Here is a 24,748-nt window from a genome sequence, read left to right on the forward strand (position 1 = left end):
CTCCCCGTTTGTTTCTGTTGTGTCAGGAAAGCCCTTTCTGTCCCGAAGTCCAAGTGTATGTTTCTTCTCAAGCTCTTCAACAATTGCCCTTTGAACTGGCACATTTTCCTATTTATGCTTCGAGCAGCATTGTTATTTTATTTAAGTAATTTTAACCCTCACCCCAGGATATGTTTATTGATTTTAGAGAGAGAGGAAAGGAGAGAGAAAAAGAAACATCAACCTTTTGCCTCCTATAGGCACCCCAACCTGGGATTGAACCCACAGCCTAGGTATGTGCCCTGATATGGAGTCTGACCCACAGCCTTCCGGTTTACGGGATATAACGCTCCAGCCAACTCTGCCACACCAGCCGGGGAGAGCAACGCGATACTTTCCAAGAAGGTTTAGAGAACAGAATTTGGTTCCCAAGCTAGTTCTCTTGGGTGCATGCATGAACATTTGGGCTGTGCTTCAGCCAGGGCTTTTTCAATTGACAGTGGGCCTTGAAGAGCAACACTGCCTAAGCTGGTGAAGGGCAAGCACTGAGGACTGGCTTCTAGGCTCTTTCAGACAGATTCGGGGTAAAGAGTCACTGCATCTTGTGGTGGACACTGGCTCCTGGAGAAGCGGGAGGGCCACTGTGGGAACCTCGGGGCCTCTGTAATAGGATGCACCTTAGCTCCTTCACGGAACGCCCCCTTCACGAGGGCACGGCCCGTTCCACTCCCAGGAACAGCATCCCTTCCTCTTCCTTCCCTCGCGGCCACTCACCTGCAGCCCGGCTTCTGGACGCCCGGGACAGGCCCCGAGGAGAATGGGCGTGCAGGGAGCCTGAGGTGGCGCCAGGTGCTGTGGTGCAACTGGGCCGGTGCTGCGAAAGGCCTGGTGAGCGAGCGAGGCCACTGGCTCCGCCTGCCTGCCCATCTGGTCCGACAGCCGCTGCAATTAGCCTCTTTCCTCACTTCACCACATAGCGTGAGGTGTTCGGAAGCTTTGGGTGCCGTGCAGTCAGAGTCACAGGCTGGAAGCAGCCTCTGGAAATCACCAAGTCCCACCAGCCCCCTCATTTCACACATTCAGGCCTTCCCGCGGCATGGAGCAAGTCCAGATTCCTCCTTCCCCTCGCGTGTGTGCGCGCTAGGAGGTGTTGACAGCTCCTGTTCTTGTGCTATGAAAAGAATTCTGCCTCCACCCTGGCCAGTGTTCTCAGTGGTTAGAGCAATGGGTTGCAGGCTCAATTCCCAGTCAAGGGCACATCCCTTGGTTATAGGTTTGTTCCCTGTCCCTGGCTGGGGCCCATGCCAGAGACAACCAATGGATGTGTCTCTCTCACATCAATGTTTTATTCTCTCTCTTCCCCTCCCTCCCTCCCTTTCACCCTCTTTAAAAATCAATTGGGGGGGGGGGGAATATTCTTGGGTGATGGTTAACAATAATACAAAAAAGAATTATTACAACCCTCCCTCCCGCTCAGTTTAGGCAGCCGTCCTGGCTGGATGGGAAGGTGCCCCTTGGGTCTAAGGCCCAACGTCTCTGCATTGCGTTAAAGAGCGCTTTACCCCTGTGACTTGGGTAGAGGTACGAGAACGAGGTTGTTCGGGAACATCAGTGCCTACCTTTGTCCTCTTACTGTGACAAGGAAGTATTTTAACTTGGGCCATAGTAATCCTTTTAAAGGTTGGAGGATGTTTGCCTATTTCTGGTTAGTTTTATCTCACCTCCTTCCAATGCCTGATGGGTGCTATAGCCTTGATCACTCTCTCCCCCTGACCAGCTCCAGCAGCCCCGGTCCCTGAGCCTGTGTGTAGCCTCGCGCACAGGCACAGTCTGCCGCAGGCCCCGCCAGCATCTCCCGCATCCACTCCGGGAAGCAGAAACCAATTTAGACCTCAAGGTCTTAGCAGGCTCGATTGATTTTTTAAATCAACATTTCAACACTGCAAGCTTTACCTTCTCAGGAGGCCAGTAGGGGGGTGCGGGGCAGGATGGAGGAGGGGAGCTCTGGGTCATCTCGGGATGCCAGGGCTATATGCGTCACCAGCTACAGAGTGGCCCAGTGATGGAGGACAGTAGGCATCATTCTCGGGGCCCACAGCAGGACTGCAGAACAGGCCATTGTGTCTCCCAGCTGCACCTCCGGCACAGAATCTGTCCTGCCAACAGCTGGAAAGCGGCACAGCCAGGATTCAAACTCAGGCAGCCTGGCCCTGGAGTGTCCGATTTTAATCATCACACTCTTTCTCCACCACACTTACTACAATATAATCGGCACATGCCTAGACACGGGAGTTTTCATTTCAGCAAGCATTGAATATGCTGTGTGCCGAGCACCGTGCTATGCGGTGAGGGGCGGAAAAATAAACACCGCGTGGCTCCTGCCCCCAGGTTGCCCGTAGTCTGCGAGGGGGGAGGCAGTCACGTGCCTGCTCACTACAGCACGTGTCCGTACGTAGAGGCAGAGTGTTTTAGGAGAATGGAGGGAAGGAGGGGACCAGTTCTTCCCAGAACGGAGCAGTTGGAGGAAAGCGAAGACTTGACACAGGACGGGCCCTAAGGTGGAAACAGCCAATCCTGCCAGGCGGCGGAGGCTGGGGCTGAGACCCGTCTAGATCGGAGGGGATTAAAGAGATGTGACAAATGCACCACATGTGTGTGCCCGCAGAGGAAACCGAATCGCCAAAGGCAGGCAGGCTTGCCGGTCGCTCCGCTGGACTGAGGCTCAGGCTGGGGAGGAAGCGGGGAAGAGCTGGACTGGGGCTAACTTGTTGAAGACTTTTAATGCCACCGAAAGGATCTTTCAGACTGCATTCTCCCTAAGGGGGCTCCTGGCACGTCAGTCTGCAAGATTAATGATTGAGGAACTCTACAAGTTTAGAGATTCCTCAAACACATGTGAAATTCCTCAAAGAATGTGTACTCCTGGAGAGCAGAGACATCAGCCCCTGTTTTTTTTTTTTTTTGTTTTTTTTTTAAAAAGCTGCTTTGCTTTAGTGACATCCTAGCAACAGCAGAGTGTTGGCCTTGTTGGCTGTGCTTCTGGTGACTGGCTGGCCGCACTCACGTACCCCAGAGACACCGCAGCACAGTGAGGGCAGGTTTTACATACAGGGCTGGGCAAACGGACATTTACTGTTGTTCCTGTGGATGTGCACACGCACAATGACGAACACTGTTACTTTTGATGCTCCAATTATCCCATATTTGAACAGCAAGGTCCCAAAAGACAGTTTCTGAGCCAAATAGATGCCCGACACCGTCTTAAAATAGCTGCTATGATTCAGACTCCCCAGTGGGTAACGTTGGACCGCATTTTGCTCCATCGCTTCTGCCTCTGTGCATGCGTACGTGCATGTGGTGCATTTGTCACATCTCTTTAATCCCCTCCCATCTAGACGGGTCTCAGCCTCAGCCTTCCCTTTCCTTCATGACCGTGGCAGTTTAAAAAGAGGTGCCTGCTATTTGGCAGGATATTTTTTGAGTAGGATCCCATCAGTGTTTCTAGGCTCAGGCCATGCCTTCCGGGCAGGAGCGCCACAGCTGTGATGCCGTGCTCTTCTCAGAGCATCCCGACACGTGATGCTGAAGCTCGGTCACCCGGTCCAGGTGGTTGTCCGTCTGCCATCTAACCTGAGAGTCGCCACGTTTCCCTTTGGGATTGATTGGTATTTTGTAGGGGAGGTCTTCTGAGGCCAAACCAAGGTCGTCTTCTTAAGTGGGCAGTCTCTATCCACTCGCCTCAGTGTGCATTCATCCTCCCAGCGTGAATCAGCCATTGTTATCATGGTTGTTCAATGGCGGCTTCTGTTTCCACAGTTCCTTCATTATTTATTAGCTGGCGCACGACTGCATTTATTACAACATTATCCACTCAAGATACCCAATTTGCTCACTGGGTTGTAATCTATAACGGTCATTGATCATGTTAGTTCGATGCTCAAAATCATTCCACGTTTGAACAGGGAAAGCCCAAAGTAGAGTTTCTGAGCCAAGCAGATTCCTGACCCTGTCTTACATAGCTCATGCGATGTGCGCTGACAATCGAGAATGAACAACTAGCAGGCAGCATATGTCGTCTGCGTTCTGGATCATACATGTAACTAGGACTGTTAGGGTCACCCACAGCAAGACTCTTGCAAGGCAGGCGGATAGGAACACTCGGGTGACTCCAGAGGGAAGCCAACTTGACAGAATGTTGCTTGGATGTCACCTGAGTGTTGCTATCTGCCCTGCCTTGCAAGGATCTTGCTGTGGGTGACCCTAACAGAGACCTCCTAGTGGATAGAAGTCTTAGCTACCCCCCCCCCCCCCCCCCCGCCTCCCCGAAGGCCCTGCCCTCTGTCTTTAGCCTTCCTTGTTGGGTAAATCAGCCCCTGTCAGATGTGAGTGGAGGAGTAAGGACTAGGCCCAGGAGCACTAAGAGTCGGCAATCGCCCCCTTTTCTCTCCCTCCTCCACGGAGGCACTTGCCAGCTGCCAGGGTCAGGGTTAGGGTTGCTTTTGCTTCACAGACATTTTCAGTCCCTGCTATTGAATCCCATCTTAGTTTCAGATACGGAGCAAGTTTGCACTCTGCCCCTCAGCGTGCTCAGTCAGAGTGTGCATTGCCTAAAATGCCCCCTTGTCTTTCTTCCTGCCCTCGTGCTTGCCACACTTGTCCCTTCAGATTAGGTTTATCATACTTCAATGACCTTCAGAAAAGGAAATCTCATCATTTCACCCTGCAGTGAGTCATCCTTTGGAAAAATATTTTCTTTTTTGTTAGCAGGGTGAGGTCATGGACAGAGCCCCAAAGCACGAGTGCAAAGGCCTGCTCCTGGGCTCCAGCTCGGCCCCGAGAAGCTCAGACGTGCCAAGCCATCCCTGTTTCCCCTTCGGTGTTTTGGGGAAGGTGTAGACCACACTACAGGGCGTCCCAGATTCAGCCAAGCTGTCCCTCCTGGCGGTTTTAACACTACGGCTAAAATAAGTAAAACTCATGTGGTGCAAAGGAATCTGTGACACCTAGAGGAAAATTCATGGGGACTTGAACAATTTATGGAAAACCAAATGGAGGACATGGAAGAGAATCTTAGTGCAAACTCCAGCACGTAGCCAGGGCAAGTCTTATTAGAGTGCAAATTTGATCCTTTCACTCCCTTGCTTAGAATCTTTTAGTAACCAACCAGTGCACTTAAGGGCCAAAAACCTGACTCCAGGGGCCCTGTGTGATGGGGCTTTGCCCCCTCTCTGAATCATTGAGGGGGTTAGCCTTATTTTCATGCAAAACCCCCTTTTCGGTTCCTAAAAGTGTCAGGTTTTGTATATGCTGTTTCCTCTGCCTGGAATTTCTCCTATACCAGTCTCCTCACCAAACATACACACACTCTCTCTCTCTCTCACACACACACACACACACACACACCCTGCACACTTGGCCTGGTGGACTCCGAAACACAGCACTGGCCAGCGCAGTGGGGTCCCTGCTCTCTCCTAGCTTACCTCCTGTGTTTTACTCTAACAGCCCTTCCCACAGTTGTTCTTTACCTGTTTCTGCAGATGCTTGTCTGTCTCCTCCTGAAGGTCGCAAGTTTGCCCAGGCAGGCCCCGTGTCCGATTTGCTTCCCTCTCGGCAGTGTCTGGCACATGGAAGCTACTTAATCAATATTTACTGTGGATGAAAGACTAAAACCATCTTGCAGTCTGATGATTGCATCTTCCCTGGATCGGCATTCCCTCGGTGGGGTGTGGGAATGGGCAGACACAGAACGTGGAGCCAGTTTGGAAAGGGTAAATGATGGGAGACAGGGGAGGTGTAGGTAGAGTTCAGAGTATGAAGTCTGTGGAGACAGTTAAGGAAGCGGGAGATAAGATCAGCTGTGAGAGGAAATCGAAAGATTTAGGGGGAAGTCGCTAGGTGGAGTGATGAAGAGTTACAGCTATAAGAAATAACACCACATGATAACTCAGCCTTTTAAACAAACCATGCAGGTAGGGAAGATGTGACTGTCAATTGGCCTGGTATTTGCGATGCACTTCCAGCACACGCTTTTGCTTTCCTTAGTGTTGTCATTTTATTTGCACAAAGCATTTAAGGTGACTGTTTGAAACAGCTGCAACCCGAGCTGAGGTCCAGGTGGAAACATAGTAGGTAAACTCCATGGGACAGGGATGCAGAGCTGGCCCTCACGCCCAGTGGGTGCTCAGCATTTGCGTGGATGATGGGGTGGGTGTGTTGGCTGGGTGGGGTAAGAGCCCGTTTAAAAAGACTCGTTGGCACACGCAAGGGCAATATAGGAAAATCTCACCTGCCACACGTTATTTTAAGAAGAGTGAAGAACACTTACATCGTCCTCCTTTTCATCGTGTGTTCTCTAACACATGGAGTTTCACACGTAGGTTGGGTACAAGGAAGCTCCTTGGTCCGCAGGTCCTAATGCTAACAGTGTCGTCAGAGGAACTTTCCAGTTAAACCTGTTCACTAGGTCCTGTTCCGCATCTCTGTCTTCTTTATCCCACTGGTCCGTGTCTAGAAAAGTTGATTTGCTAATTCGGTGACTTTCACACTGTGCGTAATTAGCTTCATGGGAATTTATCTCGCGCCCCGAGTCAACCTACTGGTTTTTTTACCCCCACCCCTGCCTTGGTGGGTCTGGAGTCTTTTTATGACTGCTTCGAACAGCAAGATGCTTGCACTGGCAACTTAGGACAATTATGTGATTCTCAGGACTGACTCAGCTCTTTAAGCCGTGTCCTCATGCTTCTTGTGAGAGGAGACAATACAGTTATGGGGAGTAGCAGCAGCGCTCCTCGGTTTCTCCAGTCAGGGAGAATATCTGGCGAAGAAAAACACAGCAAGGGCGTGCGGAAGCTGCGGCACATGGGCGTAATTATTTTTCATGGCGCCATTAGTCGGTAGTAATTGGGCCCGGAGTGTGCAGGCCAGTGTGAGACCAGAACAAAGGAGTCACTGTACCCTAATTAACAGCGAAAGTAATAACATCCAAGTTCTGTCCATGTAAAAGTCCACCAGGACACACTGTTTCAGAAACTTCCAGCGTGTTTGCTCGTGTGAAAGAATGGCTCCTTGTGGTCGAGTGTGTGGAAGAGTGTTCAGTGTTTTCTTACTCCGAAGTGGCGTTTTTATCACCCTGTCACTTGAACATGAAGTGTAGGACCGGAAGCCCACAGTTTGCATGGCCAAACCCTCCATTGCTGTAGGTGGATTTTTTTTTTTCTCTGCTCACTGTCCTCAGGGTAGGCTTTCTCAACAGAGGCATTTTGGACTGGGTATTCCTCTGTTGGGGAGGGCAGGAAGTCGAAAGCAGCATCCCTGGCCTCGACCCACTAGATGTCAGCAGCAGCCCCCATCCCAGTGGAGACAACCAGCCATGTCTCCAAACATCAACCAGTGGCCCCTGGAGGCAAACAGGTATGAATCCCACTAGCAAGTTCGTACCCGTGCTCCTTTCCACACATCTAATCTTTCCCCTCCAGTGGGTACATTAATTTTATGTCTTTCCAAACCAAATGTTGTCTGGATAGTTAAGTTTGGTTTCCTTGAAAAGTTAAAATCATATAATACTTGATGAACATGGTTTTTGAAATATATCTCCATTTCACTCGGTTCATGAAAAGAAATTTCAAATTGTTCTTGAGTCTATAAATGAGCCATTCTCATAAGTGCAGTACATTGTATCGGGTAGTAAATACAATACATGAATAAAGAGTAGAGTTGCCATCAGCTTGTGGATTTCACCTTCTTTCTGAACACATGGGAATTTGGTCTGTCTGTGGGAAGTTGTTTCTGGTTGCTACTGCCACGTTTGGTGTTTGGTTACCCAGATTGCAGACTGTGCCAACTGGGTAGGGGGAGAGAGAAGTGGGAAAGAGGGACTCTGAGACCCGTGGTGTCTAGGAAGTAGGTCAGCTTGGAGATGACATCAACCCCAGAAGCCCTGTGGCCCATTCACTTACTTAGACACGCTGGTGTAAATTCTGGTGGTTCTACCTTTCTGCTTCACTTCTGCCTTGCATTATATTTGTTGTTGTTTTTTCCATGCACCCCCACCTTCACAAGATTGTGAGCCTTGTGAGAGTGGGGACCTTGTCCCTTTGGTTCACACTGTGTCCCCAGCTCCTAGAACAATGATGGTGGTAAAGAAGAATGGGTAGGAAGGTGAAGGGAGGGAGGGAGGGGAGGAAAGGAAGGAGGGAGGAAGGAAGGAAGGAAGGACTGAGATTGCTTTTTTATCAATAGTTCCAAATACAAGTTGAATGCATTAATACATTTTTGTTTGGTCCTCACTTCATACATGGGGATTATATCATTTTAACGCATCCCCTTGAATTCAATCTCTCTCCTTACCGCAGTCTAATGCACACACAGTTACCAAGACGGTCCTCATTGCTACCTTTGAGCCCCTAGCCCAGGGCCGGGTGTGCCAGGAGACAGTGACTCTGGACAAGATTCCCCTGGCCCAGGACACACTCTGGTGGCCTCTGCTGCGCTCAGCCATCCCCCTCTCTCCTGACCTCATCTTTCTGTGAGCTTCGCCACAGGCCCCGCCCTGGCTCTCCTTCACTGTTTACCTGTCTTTTCCTTTCAGTCTGTCATCACTTACTTTCTTTGCCTTCAGAAGTCATCTCCCGGCTAACTCCATTACGTTTTGATCACTCGTTCACATACTGTCATATTGTTCTTGTTGATAATATGCCTTTGTAACTGATCTCAATTAGGGCTCCTTTTAGGGTGTTTGGCATTTGTCTCCCAGCTAGACTCCACCTCATTTTATTTCTTATAAACCCTTCCGCCTACTCCTCCCACTGAATAGGACCATTTTCTGCACCCAATTAAGCTTTCGGTAAATGCTATATGAAAGTGGAGGTGGTGCCAGGAGCAGTCTCCACCACTGGATTTCCAGACATTCAGAAAATTCCTGTAAACGCCAGGGACAGCCCGCTGATTCCAGGATATGTAGTTGGAAGCTGTTACTTTCAGGATTCTAGTTGCAGACATAGCCAGTGGTTTTTGGCTGTGTATGGGCAGGCATAGCTCTGTTAGTCCAAAATAAGGCTTTTTCGCCAGTTAAGAGTCTCCTTATAACCTACTTAGAGATTTTTTTTTTAAACTGTTGCTTTTTACACTTCTGTAATCCTTAAATTAATCAAAATGTCTGTAATAAAAAGGGTTTACTGTAACATCTCCCCAGTATATTATTTAGCATTTTTCTTCTTTTCAAGATCTCTCTTAATTTTTTTTTTGTGTGGGGGCGTAGACACATGGAATTCAGTTTAGCTACAAATAACAGAGACCCAAAACATACAATGACTAAATATAAAAGAAGTTTCTTTCTTTCCCATAAAAGCATGGAGGTATAAGCTTTCTAGAAGGAGCAGAGCAGCTTTGCTCCACAAAGCTCTTAGAGACCTGGGCTCCATCTAACACCTTGTTCCTTTCTCCCTGTGTTTGAGCTCATGGTCCAAGACAGCAGCTAGAGTTCCAATCCTGCGTTCCTGGCAGCGGGATGGAAGAGGAGCCAAAGAAGAAGGGAGGTCACTGACCTATCCCTGTGTCTTTTAAGGGAGGTTAACGGTGGGTGTTACGTGACGTGTCTGCTATGGCCATACTAACAGTGAAGGAGGCGAGAGAAATAGTCTTTAGATTTGCCCAGTTAAACATAATTCTGTCAGTGTAGAATGGGATAAGACATACTGAAAAGCATCCAGCTACTTTTGCCATGGTTGCCTCCTTTACCCGCCTCCCATTTCTCTTGCTTTCCAAATAGTGACTTCTTGGGGTCGTATTTTTAAAAGGCAAATACCTATCTGTTATAAAATTTACAAAATGTAAATATCAACAATTAAAATCGCCCATGATTCCACATCCTAAAGGTAACACCTGAAACAGCACCGTGCAAGAAAGGTCCTTACCCCTGGCCAGTCTGGCTCAGTGGATAGAGTGTCAGTCTGTGGACTGAAGGGTCCCAGGTTTGATTCCAGTCAAGGGCATGTACCTTGGTTGTGGGCACATCCCCAGTAGGGGGTGTTCAGGAGGCAGCTGATAGATGCTTCTCTCTCATCGATGTTTCTAACTATCCCTCTCCCTTACTCTCTGTAAAAAATCAATAAAATATATTTTTTTTAGCCGAAGCTGGTTTGGCTCAGGGGTAGAGCGTCAGTCTGCGGACTGAAAGGTCCTGGGTTCGATTCCGGTCAAGGGCATGTACATTGGTTGCGGGCACATCCCCAATGGGGGTGTGCAGGAGGCAGCTGGTTGATGTTTCTCTCTCATCGACGTTTCTAGCTCTCTATCCCTCTCCCTTCCTCTCTGTAAAAAATCAATAAAATATATTAAAAAAAAAATATATATATATATATATATATATATATATATATATATATATATATATATATATATTTTATTTATTTTTTTTTTTTTTAAAGAAAAGTCCTTAACACTAATACAGGGCAAGCAAATCTGTCAACAGAGCATTAAGGTTTTTTTTTTTAAAGCACAATATGTTATACTGTATATTCAATTATTCCTTCAGGAAACATTTTTAAACATCTTTTTTGTTCCCAGTATCTTGTTAATTGATGTGTATGGGAACATACTTTATTTTATTTTTTAAAATATATTTTTATTTATTTCAGAGAGGAAAGGAGAGGGGGAGAGAGATAGAAATATCAATGATGAGAGAGAATGATTGATTGGCTGCCTCCTGCACACTCCCTACTGGGGATCAAACCCAAACCAAAGCATGTGCCCGTGACCGGAATTGAACCCAGGACCCTTCAATCTTTAGGCTGTTGCTCTATCCAAGCATGTCAAACTCGTGGCTGGTGGGCCACCCATAGGCTATGAGTTCCTGCTTGCTCTATCCACTGAGCCAAACCAGCTAGGGCGGGGGAATATATATTTATTGTTGCTCTGAAGATAATTATAGACTAGCATAGGGAGATAAGTTGGGAAATCAGTCAGGGCCCTATAAGTGTGTCATATTTGTGTTAATGTTTGTAAAGGTACACTAGAAAGCAAGAGATAAAAAGCAACGACACTTCCAAAACCGGTTTGGCTCAGTGGTAGAGCTTCGGTCTGTGGACTGAAAGGTCCCAGGTTCAATTCCTGTCAAGGGCATGTATCTTGGTTTCGGGCACATCCCCAGTAGGGGGTGTGCAGGAGGCAGCTGGTCGATGTTTCTCTCCCATCGACGTTTCCAACACTCTCCTTCTCTCTTCCTCTCTGTAAAAAATCAATAAAATATATTTGAAAAAAAAAGAAAAAAATGACACTGGATATCTCTAATTGTAGAACAATTCATACTGTGGACATCATTTGTAAAAATGACACATTGAGAACACAGCTTATAGTTTTTAGTTGCCTAAGCATGAAATTTGAAATTACAAAGCTTTAGGATAGTGTGATTCAAGCAGTATTAGCAAATCATCCTAACCTGGTAAAATTCTAACCTCTCCTGATTCCCAGATTTAGGAGCCTAGAGTCCATTTGAACGTAATCCATCGTGACCAGGCCTTTTGTAAACTTCAAGTATACTTATGTGACAGTTAAAGTTCACTGAAAATATGTGATATGTTTTGTTGCGTTTTAAATCCTGATATTAAATGAGTGCATTTAAAAAAATATTTTTGGAGGAAAACAAACAAAAAAAATTAACCTTTCCTGTTGAAAACGCTTAAGTGGGAAAAGTAAATATGTTAAGACATAGAAAGCCGAAACTGGTTTGGCTCAGTGGATAAAGCGTTGGTCTGAGGACTGAAAGGTCCTGGGTTCGATTCCGGTCAAGGGCATGTACCTTGGTTGCAGGCACATCCCCGGTGGGGGGTGTGCAAGAGGCAGCTGATCGATGTTTCTCTCTCATTGATGTTTCTAGCTCTCTATCCCTCTCCCTTCCTCTCTGTAAAAAAAATCAATAAAAATATATATATATTTTAAAAAGGCATAGAAAAATCTAGGAGTAACAACGAAATATCAGCAGTTGCCACTAGATGGCCAGATGAGTGACTTTCTGACTTAGTTTCTACCTGACATTTTTTTTTTTTACAAACATGTACTACTTTTGTAAATGGAAAAGGGTGTTTAAATTACAAAGAAACGTTCATCCATGGCACAGGCTGAGTGGAGAATCCCGTTCAAGGATAACTTGTCCCAGGCTGAGCGCCCAGTGCCGGCGCGGGTCCCGCAGGCGCTGCACCCACAGGAGCCGCCGGGGCTCAGCCTGCAGGGAACAGTGGGGCCGATTGTGCCTCCCTCGCTCAGGTGCCCGGGGCCCAGGCGGCCGGGCCTCCACGCTAGAACACACGCTCTTTCATGCAGAAGGGACTGGCTGGCGTTATTTTCATTTTTTTATTTTTTTTTTTACTTCTGGCAGCCCTGGATTGAAGCACACACATGCATTTTCAAAAGCTCCCGGTTTCCTGTTTTCATTAAGAAAGCCGGGCATGCCGAACCCCTGAGTGTGCTGGGGGTGGCGCCGCCGGAGGCGGAGGGAGCCTCCATTGGTGCACGCTCGGCCTATGGTGTCTGCGCGTGGCCCCGGCTAAGTTTACGCCGATTCTTTCCTTATGGGGTGAAGAACCGGGGCCCGGAGCCGCAGAGCGAGCGGGGTGTGCGGCGCAGCGGGGCGGGCCCGCGAGGAGCGGAGCGCAGGGGGCCCGGTAGGTGTGCGGGGAGCTGGCTGGCCAGGGGGCGGGCGGGTCAGCAAATCCGGCCGCTTGGGAGGGGGGTGGGGGGAAGGATGGGGCTGGATTCCCTGGATTCCCCAGGAGCCAGGACCCTGCAGGGCGTGGGTGAGAGAGCCCCGGGCTGGCTGGTGGTGTCTGGGAGATCTGTCTGTCTCCGTCTGACACCGGAGCCTGCAGTTTCTCTTATTCGCTTGCGGAATTCCAGGCAGCGCTGGAAAACAGGTCCGGCTGCATATTTTGCATGACGTGTTGTCCATGTGGAGTTGAAAGGGAAGGGGAGATGGCAAGCCGCGGGTCTTATGAGCCTGAGCACAGGTTTCCAGGCGCGGGCTCTCTCTGCATCCACGCACCCTTCTTTGGTTAGAAAGTTGCTGGGTGCTGGGCACCCCCTGGAAGTGGGTCAGAGAATTGGAAGCGAATGCCTGAGTTCCAACAGCTGGAGCAGTCTGGTACTGTTTTTAAATCGGGGCACCAAGAGCACACAGCTTCTTACTCTGCCCTGCTTGGCAACCTTGTTGGTTGTGCTTTCCTTTCCAGTGTTTCAGAGGAAAGAGGGCGAACCGGGGATTGCTCAGAGCATTCCCATATCGGGTAGAAACGTTGAGCACGGTGGGGAAGGGCAGGCCCGCAGCCCAAACTGCTGGACGTTCTGGGCCCTCCTGTACAGCAGCCCGGCGGGGTTTGTGTTCCCGTGGCTTGTGTTTTCACTCGGTGCTTTTTGGGCCCTTTCCACAAGCTCCGAAAAGGCAGCAGCGCTTCTCATGACGGCTCTAGGCGAATCCAGCGACTTAAACAAACAAAAATGGCCTTGAGCTGAAATGCATAGCTCAGGTCCAGCCGCAAAGCTCTGTGTGCCTTGAAAAGGACTTGTGTTCCCTCTGCTAAGTGTCTGGTTTAGGCAGAAGTAGCATTTACCAGAGGCCACATGATCCAGGGTTTGGACGGAGGCTTGCCCTTGTTTCCATCCTCCTTTGCATCTGTTTGCCTACACCACAGCTCCAAAACAAGGTATTCTTGGGACAGTGGCTGTTTTGTCCAAGAGAAGTAAGTCAGAGTTGGAAGAAACTGTTTCCTCTGGCTGGCACAGGGTTTGCCTTTGTTTTTAAAACGGGGAAAAACACAAGGCAGAGTTGAAGTGCGTGCTCTGCGTTCTTGCACCCCTGCTGCTGGCGCTCCTCCCTCAGCCCTCTCAGGGAGGAAGGAGTCAGGCCCGCTGTGATCCTGTGCAGGTGATCGGGCACCGGGACCCCGGGGCCACCGTTCAGTAAGGCGGCACAATCTGCACTAGGTCAGTTATGCTAAGGGTTTTGTGCGTTGTGTTTTATTTTATTTTTTGCCTTTTGTGCCTCAGAGTGTACTTCATGAAATAGGAGTGTTAGTGACTGCTATCATACGTCAAGGGACTGTATACAACAACAAAACATTATCTACTTGGAAATGCTTTTAAGTCTTTTAATGATTCTTTTAAAAAATAAAATCATTTAGTAAGGAATGGCTATGTTCTTGGCTCTTTAAAATTATTATCTCATTATATTCTTTTAACAGCTTTATGAGTTAAATGCTAGCATTTTCATTTTTTTCTTTGGGGGGGTGTGGTGGAGGTGGGGCAGGGGAGGGGTAGCTGAGGTTCCCAAAGGTTTATTAGCTCACTCAGCTGTAAAGTTATAGATCCAGGATTCCAACATAGGTCTCTCAACTCTTAACCATTTGTATGCCATAAGCGTCTATAAATGCAAGTGGCGGACCTTTTTAACTTAAATTCAAAATATGGTGGCAGTTACCTGGTTAAATTATACCAGCTTAACACACACACACACACACACACACACACACACATTAGCTTTTGCCGTTTTAACTGTATGCAACAACAAAAAATTATCTACTTGGAAATGCTTTTAAGTCTTTTAATGATTCTTTTAAAAAATAAAATCATTTAGTAAGGAATGGCTATGTTCTTGGCTCTTTAAAATCATTATCTCATTATATTCTTTTAACAGCTTTATGAGTTACATAGCATTAAAAAAGTGTCTTCTCTTTCTCCCTCAGGAAAAGCAGACGATGTTCTAAACGGGGACCATGACAAGGAACAGAAAGACCCTTATTTCGTGCAGACTCCCTACGGTTATCAACTAGACTTGGATTTCCTCAAGTACGTGGACGACATACAGAAAGGAAACACCATCAAGAAACTGAACATCCAGAAGAGGCGGAAGCCCTCGGTGCCATGTGCGGAGAGCAGGCCCCCGCCCGGCCAGCAGGGCGTGTGGACTTCCACTGAGTCCCTGTCCTCTTCCAACAGCAATGACAACAGGCAGTGCCCCGGCTTCCTCCTAGCCAGGGGCCAGGCGACATCCACTCCCGTCGCAAGGCTGCCCGCCCCGCTGGACATCTCGCCCACTTTCCTCGCCATCCCAGAGAGTCGCCAGCTGCCGCCGCCCTCCCCACAGCTCCCGAAGCACAACCTCCATGTCACCAAGACGCTGATGGAGACCCGGAGAAGGCTGGAGCAGGAGAGGGCCGCCATGCAGGCGACCCCGGGCGACTTCCGGAGGCCCAGGCTGGCCAGCTTCGGAGGCATGGGCTCCACGGGCTCGCTTTCCTCCTTCATGGGTTCCGGGAACCACAATCCGGTCATGCACCCGCTTCAGAATGGTTGCTTCCAAGGCAACGGGGACTACAGTGGCTATGCCGCCGCCGCAGCCACCACCTCTTCCATGGGGAGCTCTGTCCGCCACAGCCCCCTGAGCTCGGGGATCTCCACGCCCGTGACCAACGTGAGCCCCGTGCACCTGCAGCACATCCGGGAGCAGATGGCCATCGCCCTGAAGCGCCTGAAGGAGCTCGAGGAGCAGGTACGGACAATCCCCGTGCTCCAGGTAAAGATCTCGGTGTTGCAAGAGGAGAAGAGGCAGTTGGCCTCGCAGCTGAAAAGCCAGAACCAGAGGGCCGCGTCCCAGGGCGACCTCAGCGGCGGGGTGAGGAAGCGGTCCTACAGCGCCGGGAACGCGTCCCAGCTGGACCGGCTCTCCCGGGGCCCGAGGAGCGGCGGGGAGCTGCACATCGACGACGAGGAGGAGGAAGAGAAGATAGAGAGCGTGGAGCAGAGCACCCAGCGGGTGAGGGAGTTCCGGCAGCTCACGGCCGACATGCAGGCCCTGGAGCGGAAGATCCAGAGCAGCAGCTACGAGGCCCCCCCGGACCACCTCCTCCGGGAGAACGGGGAGGGCCGGCCTCCGGAGCGCCGGTCTGTGGCCGCGGGCGCCGACGAGAACATGCACGACGTGGTCCTGTACCACAGGGGCCCCGGGTCCCGGAAAGACGCCGCCGTGGGGACCACCGTCACGGAGACGAGGGATTCCGGGGTCGGCGTGACGGAGGCCATGCTCGGGGTGACCACCGAAGCCGACAGGGAGATTGAGCTGCAGCAGCAGACCATAGAGGCCCTGAAGGAGAAGATCTACCGCCTGGAAGTGCAGCTCAAGGAAACCACCCACGACCGGGAGATGACCAAGCTCAAGCAGGAGCTGCAGGCCGCCGGGTTGAGGAAGAAAACCGACAAAGCCACGATGGCCCAGCCGCTGGTCTTCAGCAGGATGGTGGAGGCCGTGGTGCAGACGCGGGACCAGATGGTGGGCCGCCACGTGGACGCGGTCGACGCGTGCGTGGGGACCTCCGTGCAGACGAGCAGCGTCGGCACCGCCTGCCACCGGCCCCGCTGTGAGGACAAAGCCACGGGGCCCGAGCTGCCCATGCATTGGTGGATTGTGAAGGAGCGGGTGGAAACGCGCGACCAGGGCACGGGGAGGGCGGTGGAGACGTGCGACAAGGCCGCGGGGGCGGAGATCAGCGTCTGCGAAACGGGCAGCAACACGGAGGAATCGGTGAAGGACCTGGCGCTGCTCAAGACCCACCTGAACCTCAAGGACGTGCGGTCCATCGGCTGCGGGGACTGCTCCGTCGACGTGATCGTCTGCCCGCCCAAGGAGCGTGCCTCCCGGGGCGTGAGCACGGAGCCCGCGGGCCGGGCGGAAGCCGCCGTCATGGCCGTGCCCCGCACCGCCAGCAGGCACACCAGCACGGCCGCCATGGAGCAGGCGAGCCGGTCCACCAACACCGAGGCGGCCGCCCTCGTCGACTCCTGCACCAACACCTCCTCCCTCAGCACGTCGGACAAGCAGACCGGCACCGGGAGCGTGGAGACGCGGACCGTGGCGGTCGGAGAAGGCCGCGTCAAGGACGTGAACCCCTCCGCCAAGACGCGGTCCGTCGGAGTGGGCACGGTGCTCTCGGGCGGCTCTGGGCTGGACAGGCCCTCGGCCGTGAAGACCAAAGAGTCCGGCGTGGGCCAGATCAGTATCCACGACAACTACCTGGTGGGTCTCAGGATGAGGACCATCGCCTGCGGGCCGCCCCAGTTGACCGTGGGGCCGATGGCCAGCAGGAGGAGCGTCGGGGTCGGGGATGAGCCTGTAGGGGAGTCCTCGGAGGGCCCCCAGCCCCAGGCTCCTTCCGGGATGGTGACCGGCCTGGATCACTACATCGAGCGCGTCCAGAAGCTGCTGGTGGAGCAGCAGACGCTGCTGGCCGAGAACTACAGCGAGCTGGCGGAAGCGTTCGGGGAGCCCCACTCGCAGATCGGCTCTCTCAACTCGCAGCTCATCAGCACCCTGTCGTCCATCAATTCCGTCATGAAGTCTGCGAGCACCGAGGAGCTGAGGAACCCCGACTTCCCCAAGACAAGTCTGGGTAAAGCCGCCGGTAGGTAGCAGCTCCGCGGGACCTGGGGGGTGAGGAAGGGTGGGGACTGTGTTTCTAGAACACATTTCAAAATGTGAGAACCCTTGGAGCGGTGATTTGGTAGAATGATTGAAAACCGTGGTTTAAATCTGCTGTTTCTCATTGTGACCGGTAGCTTTCTTTGGCCTCTGACTGAGGACTGAGGCTAGAAGAAGAAAAGCAAACGAATGCTGGCTGACCTAGGGGCTCTCTTCTGGGACTGCTAGTTTGATATGATGTCTCCCAGTTATTTATTTACTTGCTCATTTAATTTAGGCCAGGCTTACCAAAAGGTCCTTTCATGTTTGTAACCCAAATTACCCGTGTATTATTATTTTTTTAACCAGTATATTATTGATTTAAAAAAAAAAAAATACTGGTAGAAAATGTTGTCAATTAAAACTTCCTATGAGGGGAAGGAGACTCCATTAATTCATATTAATCCAGCAAATAATGATTGAATTCCAGCTCTGTTTCAGGCGTCGGTGTCAGCTCCTGTCCTGACATTCCAGCCGGGGGCACATAAACAGTAGATGTAACCTATGTCAGGTGGTGGTACGTGCTATGAAGAAAAGAACTCCAGGAGTAGGAATAGTGAGGGGCGGTGGTCTGAGTGGGAGCTGTGTGAGATGGGGTGGCCCAGGAAGGCCTCTCTGAGAAGCCGGGACTCGGAGAGAAGGGAGCCCTAGCCCACTGTGTTGTTTTGATCGGTGCTTACATTTTTTGTCTTCCTCATCCTTGCCCTTTTCTTCATTGGGATTCCTGCTCACCCCCTGATTTTTTATTTTTTTTAATTGAAGTTAATAATTGAGAAATTAGCCTGGAAGGTTTCATGGCATACAATATTTCCCTGGAAGCCTCACTAAAATGACTTCCCTTGTTATTAGTGTGGTGTGTCTCGAAGAGTGCTAATATCCGCCCAGGATGGGCCTTCATTCAGGCCGTTCTGGTCTCACGAGCCAGCGTGACCTGGGGAAGCAAAGTCCGCCTTCTGTCCAGGGCATTGTAAAGGGGGGACCGGAAGGGCTCCCATCCTAGAAGGTTGTCAGCGTGTTGATCCCTGGCATGCGGTGAGCACAGGGCCGCTGCTGTTGTCCGGGTGGTTGTGCTAGTAGCATGTCGAATGTGGTTTCCTTTGTTGACGTGCTAACCTGCAGTGTGAGGTTCGGGAGGCCACTGCAAGCCTATCCTCAACTCTGGCCAAAGGCGACATGCAGAACGAATGTAAATGCTTCGTGTGATTTGTGTGATGTAGATGAAATTTAAACTTATTTTCATTGATGGATTTTAAAGAGAGAGGAAAATGGAGAAAGAGAAACATTGATGTGTTGTTCCACTTATTTATTCATTCATTGACTCTTGTATGTGCCCTGACCTGCGGGGATCGAACCTGCAACCTTGATGTATCGGGATGACACTCTTAACCAACTGAGCTACCCGGTCAGGGCCCTAATATGCATTAAATCTAATTGTAATGTGAAAGTGTCCAGTATTTTAGACTTACCTGTAAGTAAGCCATTAACAAGAATTTCAAAGTCTTTCTGTTTCTCTCTATAGCCTAAAGCAGTGGTCGGCAAACGCATTAGTCAACAGAGCAGCAAACCGCGGCTCTCGAGCTGCATGTGGCTCACGAGCCGCAGTTTGCCGACCACTGGCCTAAAAAGTAGTAGTAGCTGAAATGGACTGAAATATCTTTCTTATCTCCCTAGGTTTCCACTTTCAATACTGAATCAATGTTAGCTTTTCGTAACCGTGCTGGGGAACAGACAGTTTACTGTAGGAGAAAAAAACGGACATGACCATGACAGCTGATGTGTGCGTTTTTGCCTTTTAGAATCAAAGGAGTCTCGTAAATGTTCAGGGGAGTCATTTTAGAGTAAACAGGATTAAAATGATATGTGGACTGAAGCAAGAGTCTTAAGTAGCTAATAATATGTCTGTTTCCACTTCTTTTTTTAAAAATCATGATGTCAGATGTTGAAGTCAAAATAAAACCCTTAAATACCCTCCAGACACAGATGGCACAGTAGATCATCCATTATAAAGGCGTTTTCCTGCCAGCCTTCCTCCCTCCTCCCCAAACGGGGGCTTCCATTTCACATTCTTGCCAAAAATATTCAGCTGAGCCATTGGAGTAATCTTTGTCTGACACCCTGAGCAGCAAGAGGGGGAAGAGAGTTGTGTCTGGCTGTGTGACAGTGTGTTTTGGTCTATTTCCAGTCACCGCGATGTTCCACACGTCTCTGTTTAGATGTGACCCTGCACAGGAATACCTAATTCATCGGCTAAAATGCACAAGCGCCACAGCATTGGCGAACAGAGCATAAATATATTCAATAACACTTGTTGGGTCATAGTGGCGGCTCTCTCTCAGAACGCACAGGAACAACTTCAAAGTATTTCTGTAATCCCCACATCACATTTGTGTTTTAAGCTGTCTTGCTTTTAAAGTTCCAATGAAGAAGGAATTTGGTTAGGAACTCAACCCAGAATGTGAAATGTTTGTTACATGAACTGAAAAATGAAAGCAGCTTGATCCATGGTCTAGGGGAGAGCGTCGGTACCTGCAAGCTGTGAAAATGAAAGATGTGTCAGAATGCCCTGTGGTTTACTGTGCACACCATGTAATAGACAGCACTGCTCACACACAGTGTTTCATGCACTGCTGTACCAAAAGGCATACTGGAGTTATAGGAAGGTATTCATTTCAGACTTTCTCTCCCAAATAAAATGATAGGGAATTTGGGTTTGACATCTACCAAAAAGATCATATAAGTGATTATGTATGTTATGTCAGCCTAATACTTCAGTGCGAAGGAGCTGTTAAGTTTGGGCTCCAAAGCCGGACATTCATTGGGTTCAAATTCTTTCTCTGCCACTAGGACAACTTGTCTTCGTGCCCTCACAGGGTTGAAATGAAGATTTAATGAGTTAGTAAGAGGAAAGCATGTGGGACAGCCTGCAGCACGGAGTATATAAATGCCCAGTAAGTGCTGGCCGTCGTTGCTGTTACTGCTTTTAGTACTTCCAGAAGTGGAAATGTGGATGTAGAACCAGTTGCCAAACAGAAATTGTACAAGTGATGTTCTGTTTTTAAATCCAAATTTTCATCTTCATTATTCTGGCTGGCCATTGCCTTCTTCCCCCAATTATATTATGCCTCCCCAACTAACAGTTTTATCAAAATTAAAATATATATATATGATATATAGATAAAAATGGGAAAATACAAAGTGGGAAGAATAAATTTTCAGTTCAGGCTCATTCAGAGTCTGTGTGAAAGCCCAAAATGAAGCCAAAATTAAATTAAGTATATTAGTGTCCAGTCTAGAAAATTCTCTTAAACTTGCCTACGGTTGTAGAGTTGAGGGTATAACTTGTTGGTATGCAAAAGAGCATTATTTTTTAGCAGCATTATTATGCCTAAACACCTACCATTTTCTTAAAATTATAACGAGTACATGCTCATAACAAATAGCAGTTGAGAAGACCATAAATAAAGAATGACAGCCTCTCCCTCACACCCTCAGGGAGTAACCTCCTGTGTGTGCTTGGTGTATATAAGTGTGTATGTGAGTGGGGCTGTATTTTAGAGGCATACTTTTTTAAACAAAAGTTGAATCCTGCACATTCTATGCATTTGTCACGTAACAGATCACAGACATTTTTTCCTGAATTTGGTGCTGACCAAAGATGTTCTATAAAATACTTCTTAATTCCTAGTAATTGAACTTGCATGTATTCTTTAAATAGGTAATAAGGAAATTGTAATTTTAAGATTTTAAGAAAAAAATAAGTTTCTGCCGAAACCGGTTTGGCTCAATGGATAGAGCATCGGCTTAGGGACTGAAGGGTCCCGGGTTCGATTCCGGTCAAGGGCATGTACCTTGGTTGCAGGCATATCCCCAGTAGGGGGTGTGCAGGAGGCAACTGATGGATGACTCTCTCTCATCGATGTTTCTAACTCTCTATCTCTCTCCCTTCCTCTCTGTACAAAAATCAATAAAATATATTTAAAAAAAGAAAAGAAAAGAAGTTTCTGTTATCAAAGAAACCTTAGGAAAAGGATGTTTATGCTTCCTATAAATCAATTGGATTGTTTTGAGGAGTGGGTTAATATTTCTTTTCTTTTTTTTTCTTCTTTCTCTCTGGAAGAGGAAACAGGAGAGAAAATTCTAGACAAATGACATGCAGTTACAAATACTCTAAATATATTATAACTGTCTCTGAGGAAATACGAGCAAAGCTATCTATAATGGCGGAACTGAGCTGCCTGCCACATGAGCTATAGAAAATTTCTCTCTCACACTCACACACAAGAACTGCGTTTTCAATCAGCTTCCACATTTGCACTCTTCATTATCTGAGGTTTGTTAAAAAGTTTGTGAACTTGAAGTCATCCCCATAACTGTGAAAGCAGTTTTGTAGACAGAGATGTGAGCCAAAGCAAAAGCAGGGAAATAAATAGTTACAAAAATACCATTTCTAGTTAATTTTCTCCTCGTTCAAATAATCACCAGTTACTTGTCCTGGTACCTATTTTTTTTAATAATAATAATAATAATAATAATAATAATAATAATAATTGTCTTTTAATCAATGCTATAAGAGCATCAGAGTGTTCCTGGCGCCCTGCAGTGTGTACTGTCATGAGGTAGGCAGCTGGCTCCTGGCACCTCTGTCCAGGAGCTGGGAGAATCCCAGGTCCTTCTGTGTCGTAGAAGGATGCGTTAGATTTTCCATGCAGGGGGCTCTTTCAGCCGAATTTTTATATGAAACTAGCTCTTCACCAGACTGCCCATCAGATTCAGCTGGGGAACGTTTCCAAAATCCATGGGTTTCCTGCTGTCATCCACCGCCACCATCACCAACCCTACAGGCACACCCCAGGCCCTATTTCAGGGGAAATAGCGTTGGAATAAACAGCCTTGGAGTGAGGCTTCTTGACCTGGGGTCCATAGCTTTGTGAACATTTTTGTGTTTGGAGTTTTTGTGAAGGAAGTGCATAATTTTCATCAGAGTCTCAAAGGGGATAATGACCCTGAGAAATATTGAAATTGCAGATCGGTTTCAGACCTTGGGGAAAAGTACTCCAGTCCTGAGAAAAAATCTTTTACAGAGTTTAAAATCTGTTCACCCCGTTTGTGAGCCCTTTGACTGACACTCATTTCGAAACCTTCCTCTTAAAAAAAAAAAAATATATATATATATATATATATATATATATATATATATATATATATATGTGTGTGTGTGTGTGTGTGTGTGTGTGTATTTTTTTAAAATATATATTTTATTGATTTCAGAGAGGGAGAGATAGAAACATCAGTGATGAGAGAAAATCATTGATGGGCTGCCTCCTGCATGCCCCTTACTGGGAGGGAGCCTGCAAACCCAGGCCCGAGTGGGAATCAAACCGTGACCTCCTGGTTTTTAAACCGATGCTTTATCGTGTTCAGTGGGTACTAGAGAAATGCACGTGCCGCCTGGGGAAAAGATGCAGGTTTACTTTGACGCCCACTCATATACTCGTAACGAATCCTAAAATGTGCAGATCATTTCTGGCTATAGCACAGAGATTAGTGGTTTGTGAGAACAACATGGTTTTGAATTCCTGGCGTCCATTCATAAATGACAAAGGGGATCGTTGAGTGGGCATGATGGCTACTGCTGTTTATTCTTCTTCTAAACAGCAAGTCACTCATATCTCAATAAAGATGTCTCAAGTCTGCTCTGTACCCTTCTCCTTTGGGGTCCATTGATAGTTATGCAGTCAGTGTCGCCTGTATGCAAAGTACGGCCGCTGCAACAAAGAGAGAAAGTCGTCCCATACCTTGAAGGACTTGGGAAGCCAGGACATAGAGCAGAAATATGAGTGACTACCCCTGGCGGTCTATGTTAGCCCCCAAATAGTGCGCACATACACAGTGCTGGAACTGTTCAGCAGGCACCCAGCTCTCTGAGGCAGGGGAGGGGGTGAGCTTCGGGAGCAGAGGAGGACGTTGGCTGTGTCTGAGGAACAGAGAGCACATCTGCTCAACCCCACTTCAGCCACTGCAGCTTGTGAGTGTGGGCTTTCTGGGTTGCCTTGGGATGGTGTGTAATTAGACGTGGGTGGGGTTGTGGTGAGGAAGGATCTGATTCTTAACCTACTTTAACATTTTAATTTCTGAGTACCCACTTTTAGATACATTCATAACAGCTGTCTGGCATTTTCTCAAGAAAATATTGAAGTGGCCCTGGAAATTATTATCAAACTGCAGCTCTGGCCATGTAAGTTTTTAATCGCCAGTCCTAGTTGACTGTTTATGTTGGTGACCACCCGTAGTGGCATTCAGCCGGTGCTTGTGAGGTGATCCTGGAAACGGAATGGGATTGTCCCTTCTGTCCCTTCTCCACCAAAGCTCCCCCTCACCCCTCCCCCCCCCCAAAAAAAAAAAGTCATAAAAGGTACCCAAAATAGGTGATCCTTCGTAAATAATCTCTGTCTGTTCCCCAAACCCACATGTGGGCTGACAAGGGTGAATTCATGTGCAAGCTCTTTCCTTCTTGGAAAAACTAGAAGTACTATTTCAAATCCCTTTGAATTCTTATACTTTGTGAAAATACCTAAATCATTGAGCGACCTCCGTAATGATTCCGAAATTTCAGTCCTAGCTCTTCTTGACAAGTAAGCTAAGTGTTCCTTAAAAATCACATCACAGTGTCTGGCTCAAAATTGGCACCGTAACATGGTTAGTTGTCCCTAGTTATGTGTTCAGGAAGCACTCAACATTGTAAATAAGAATATGAGTTAGCATGCCAGAAGAGCTGGAATGTGTGAACAGAGCAACTTTTAAAATCTATTTTAGTAAAATTAAAAAAAAAAAAAAAATTAACAGATGGAGAAGCACTGCTCTTTCCACACGGATACCCATTCTGGGTAAATAAACATCTCGGAGGAAACTGGAGAAGGTGATCTCTTTAAAACTCCTCCAGTTCTATTTCTCATTGAATGATTTTTCTTACCAAATAAATTTGCTTTTTAACATTTCTAAAGAAAGTTTAAAAAAATGTTTTCAGGGTGCTTGTTTTTCATGATAGTTTGCATCACTATCCATGCATTAATCACTAAGTACACTTGAGAATGAGAGTTAATGTTTCCAAGTGGTTCTTATTTGCGAGGGGGGAAAAATCCTATTTTCGTCACTTGCTCTCTTAGTCATCACATCTGGTCAAGTCATAAAATGAGGCTTGTGCTTTATTGGCCTTGGTGCCAATTTTGAGTTCATGACCAAAGTTGCCCACTCCCCCCTAGCTCACTCACTCCC

At 48.2% G+C, this 24,748-nt stretch overlaps 1 protein-coding gene across 6 annotated transcripts in view; it reads left to right on the forward strand.

The window, feature by feature from the left end:
- KANK1 (KN motif and ankyrin repeat domains 1) overlaps positions 1 to 24,748 on the forward strand; it is a 193,981-nt gene that overhangs the window by 149,410 nt on the left and 19,823 nt on the right. For 3 of the 6 annotated variants that reach the window (XM_084899474.1, XM_084899478.1, XM_084899473.1), the window contains one exon: positions 14,709 to 17,420. In XM_084899474.1, the coding sequence (XP_084755600.1) occupies positions 14,709 to 17,420 (2,712 nt within the window). Of the gene's footprint in view, positions 1 to 12,479; positions 12,636 to 13,403; positions 13,951 to 14,708; positions 17,421 to 24,748 lie in introns of those variants that run through there. The other 3 variants (XM_084899476.1, XM_084899475.1, XM_084899477.1) reach the window with 3 other exon arrangements.

This window comes from Pipistrellus hanaki (genome assembly GCF_964339955.1).
Source record: "Pipistrellus hanaki genome assembly, chromosome: 11".
Taxonomy (NCBI): Eukaryota; Metazoa; Chordata; class Mammalia; order Chiroptera; family Vespertilionidae; genus Pipistrellus; species Pipistrellus hanaki.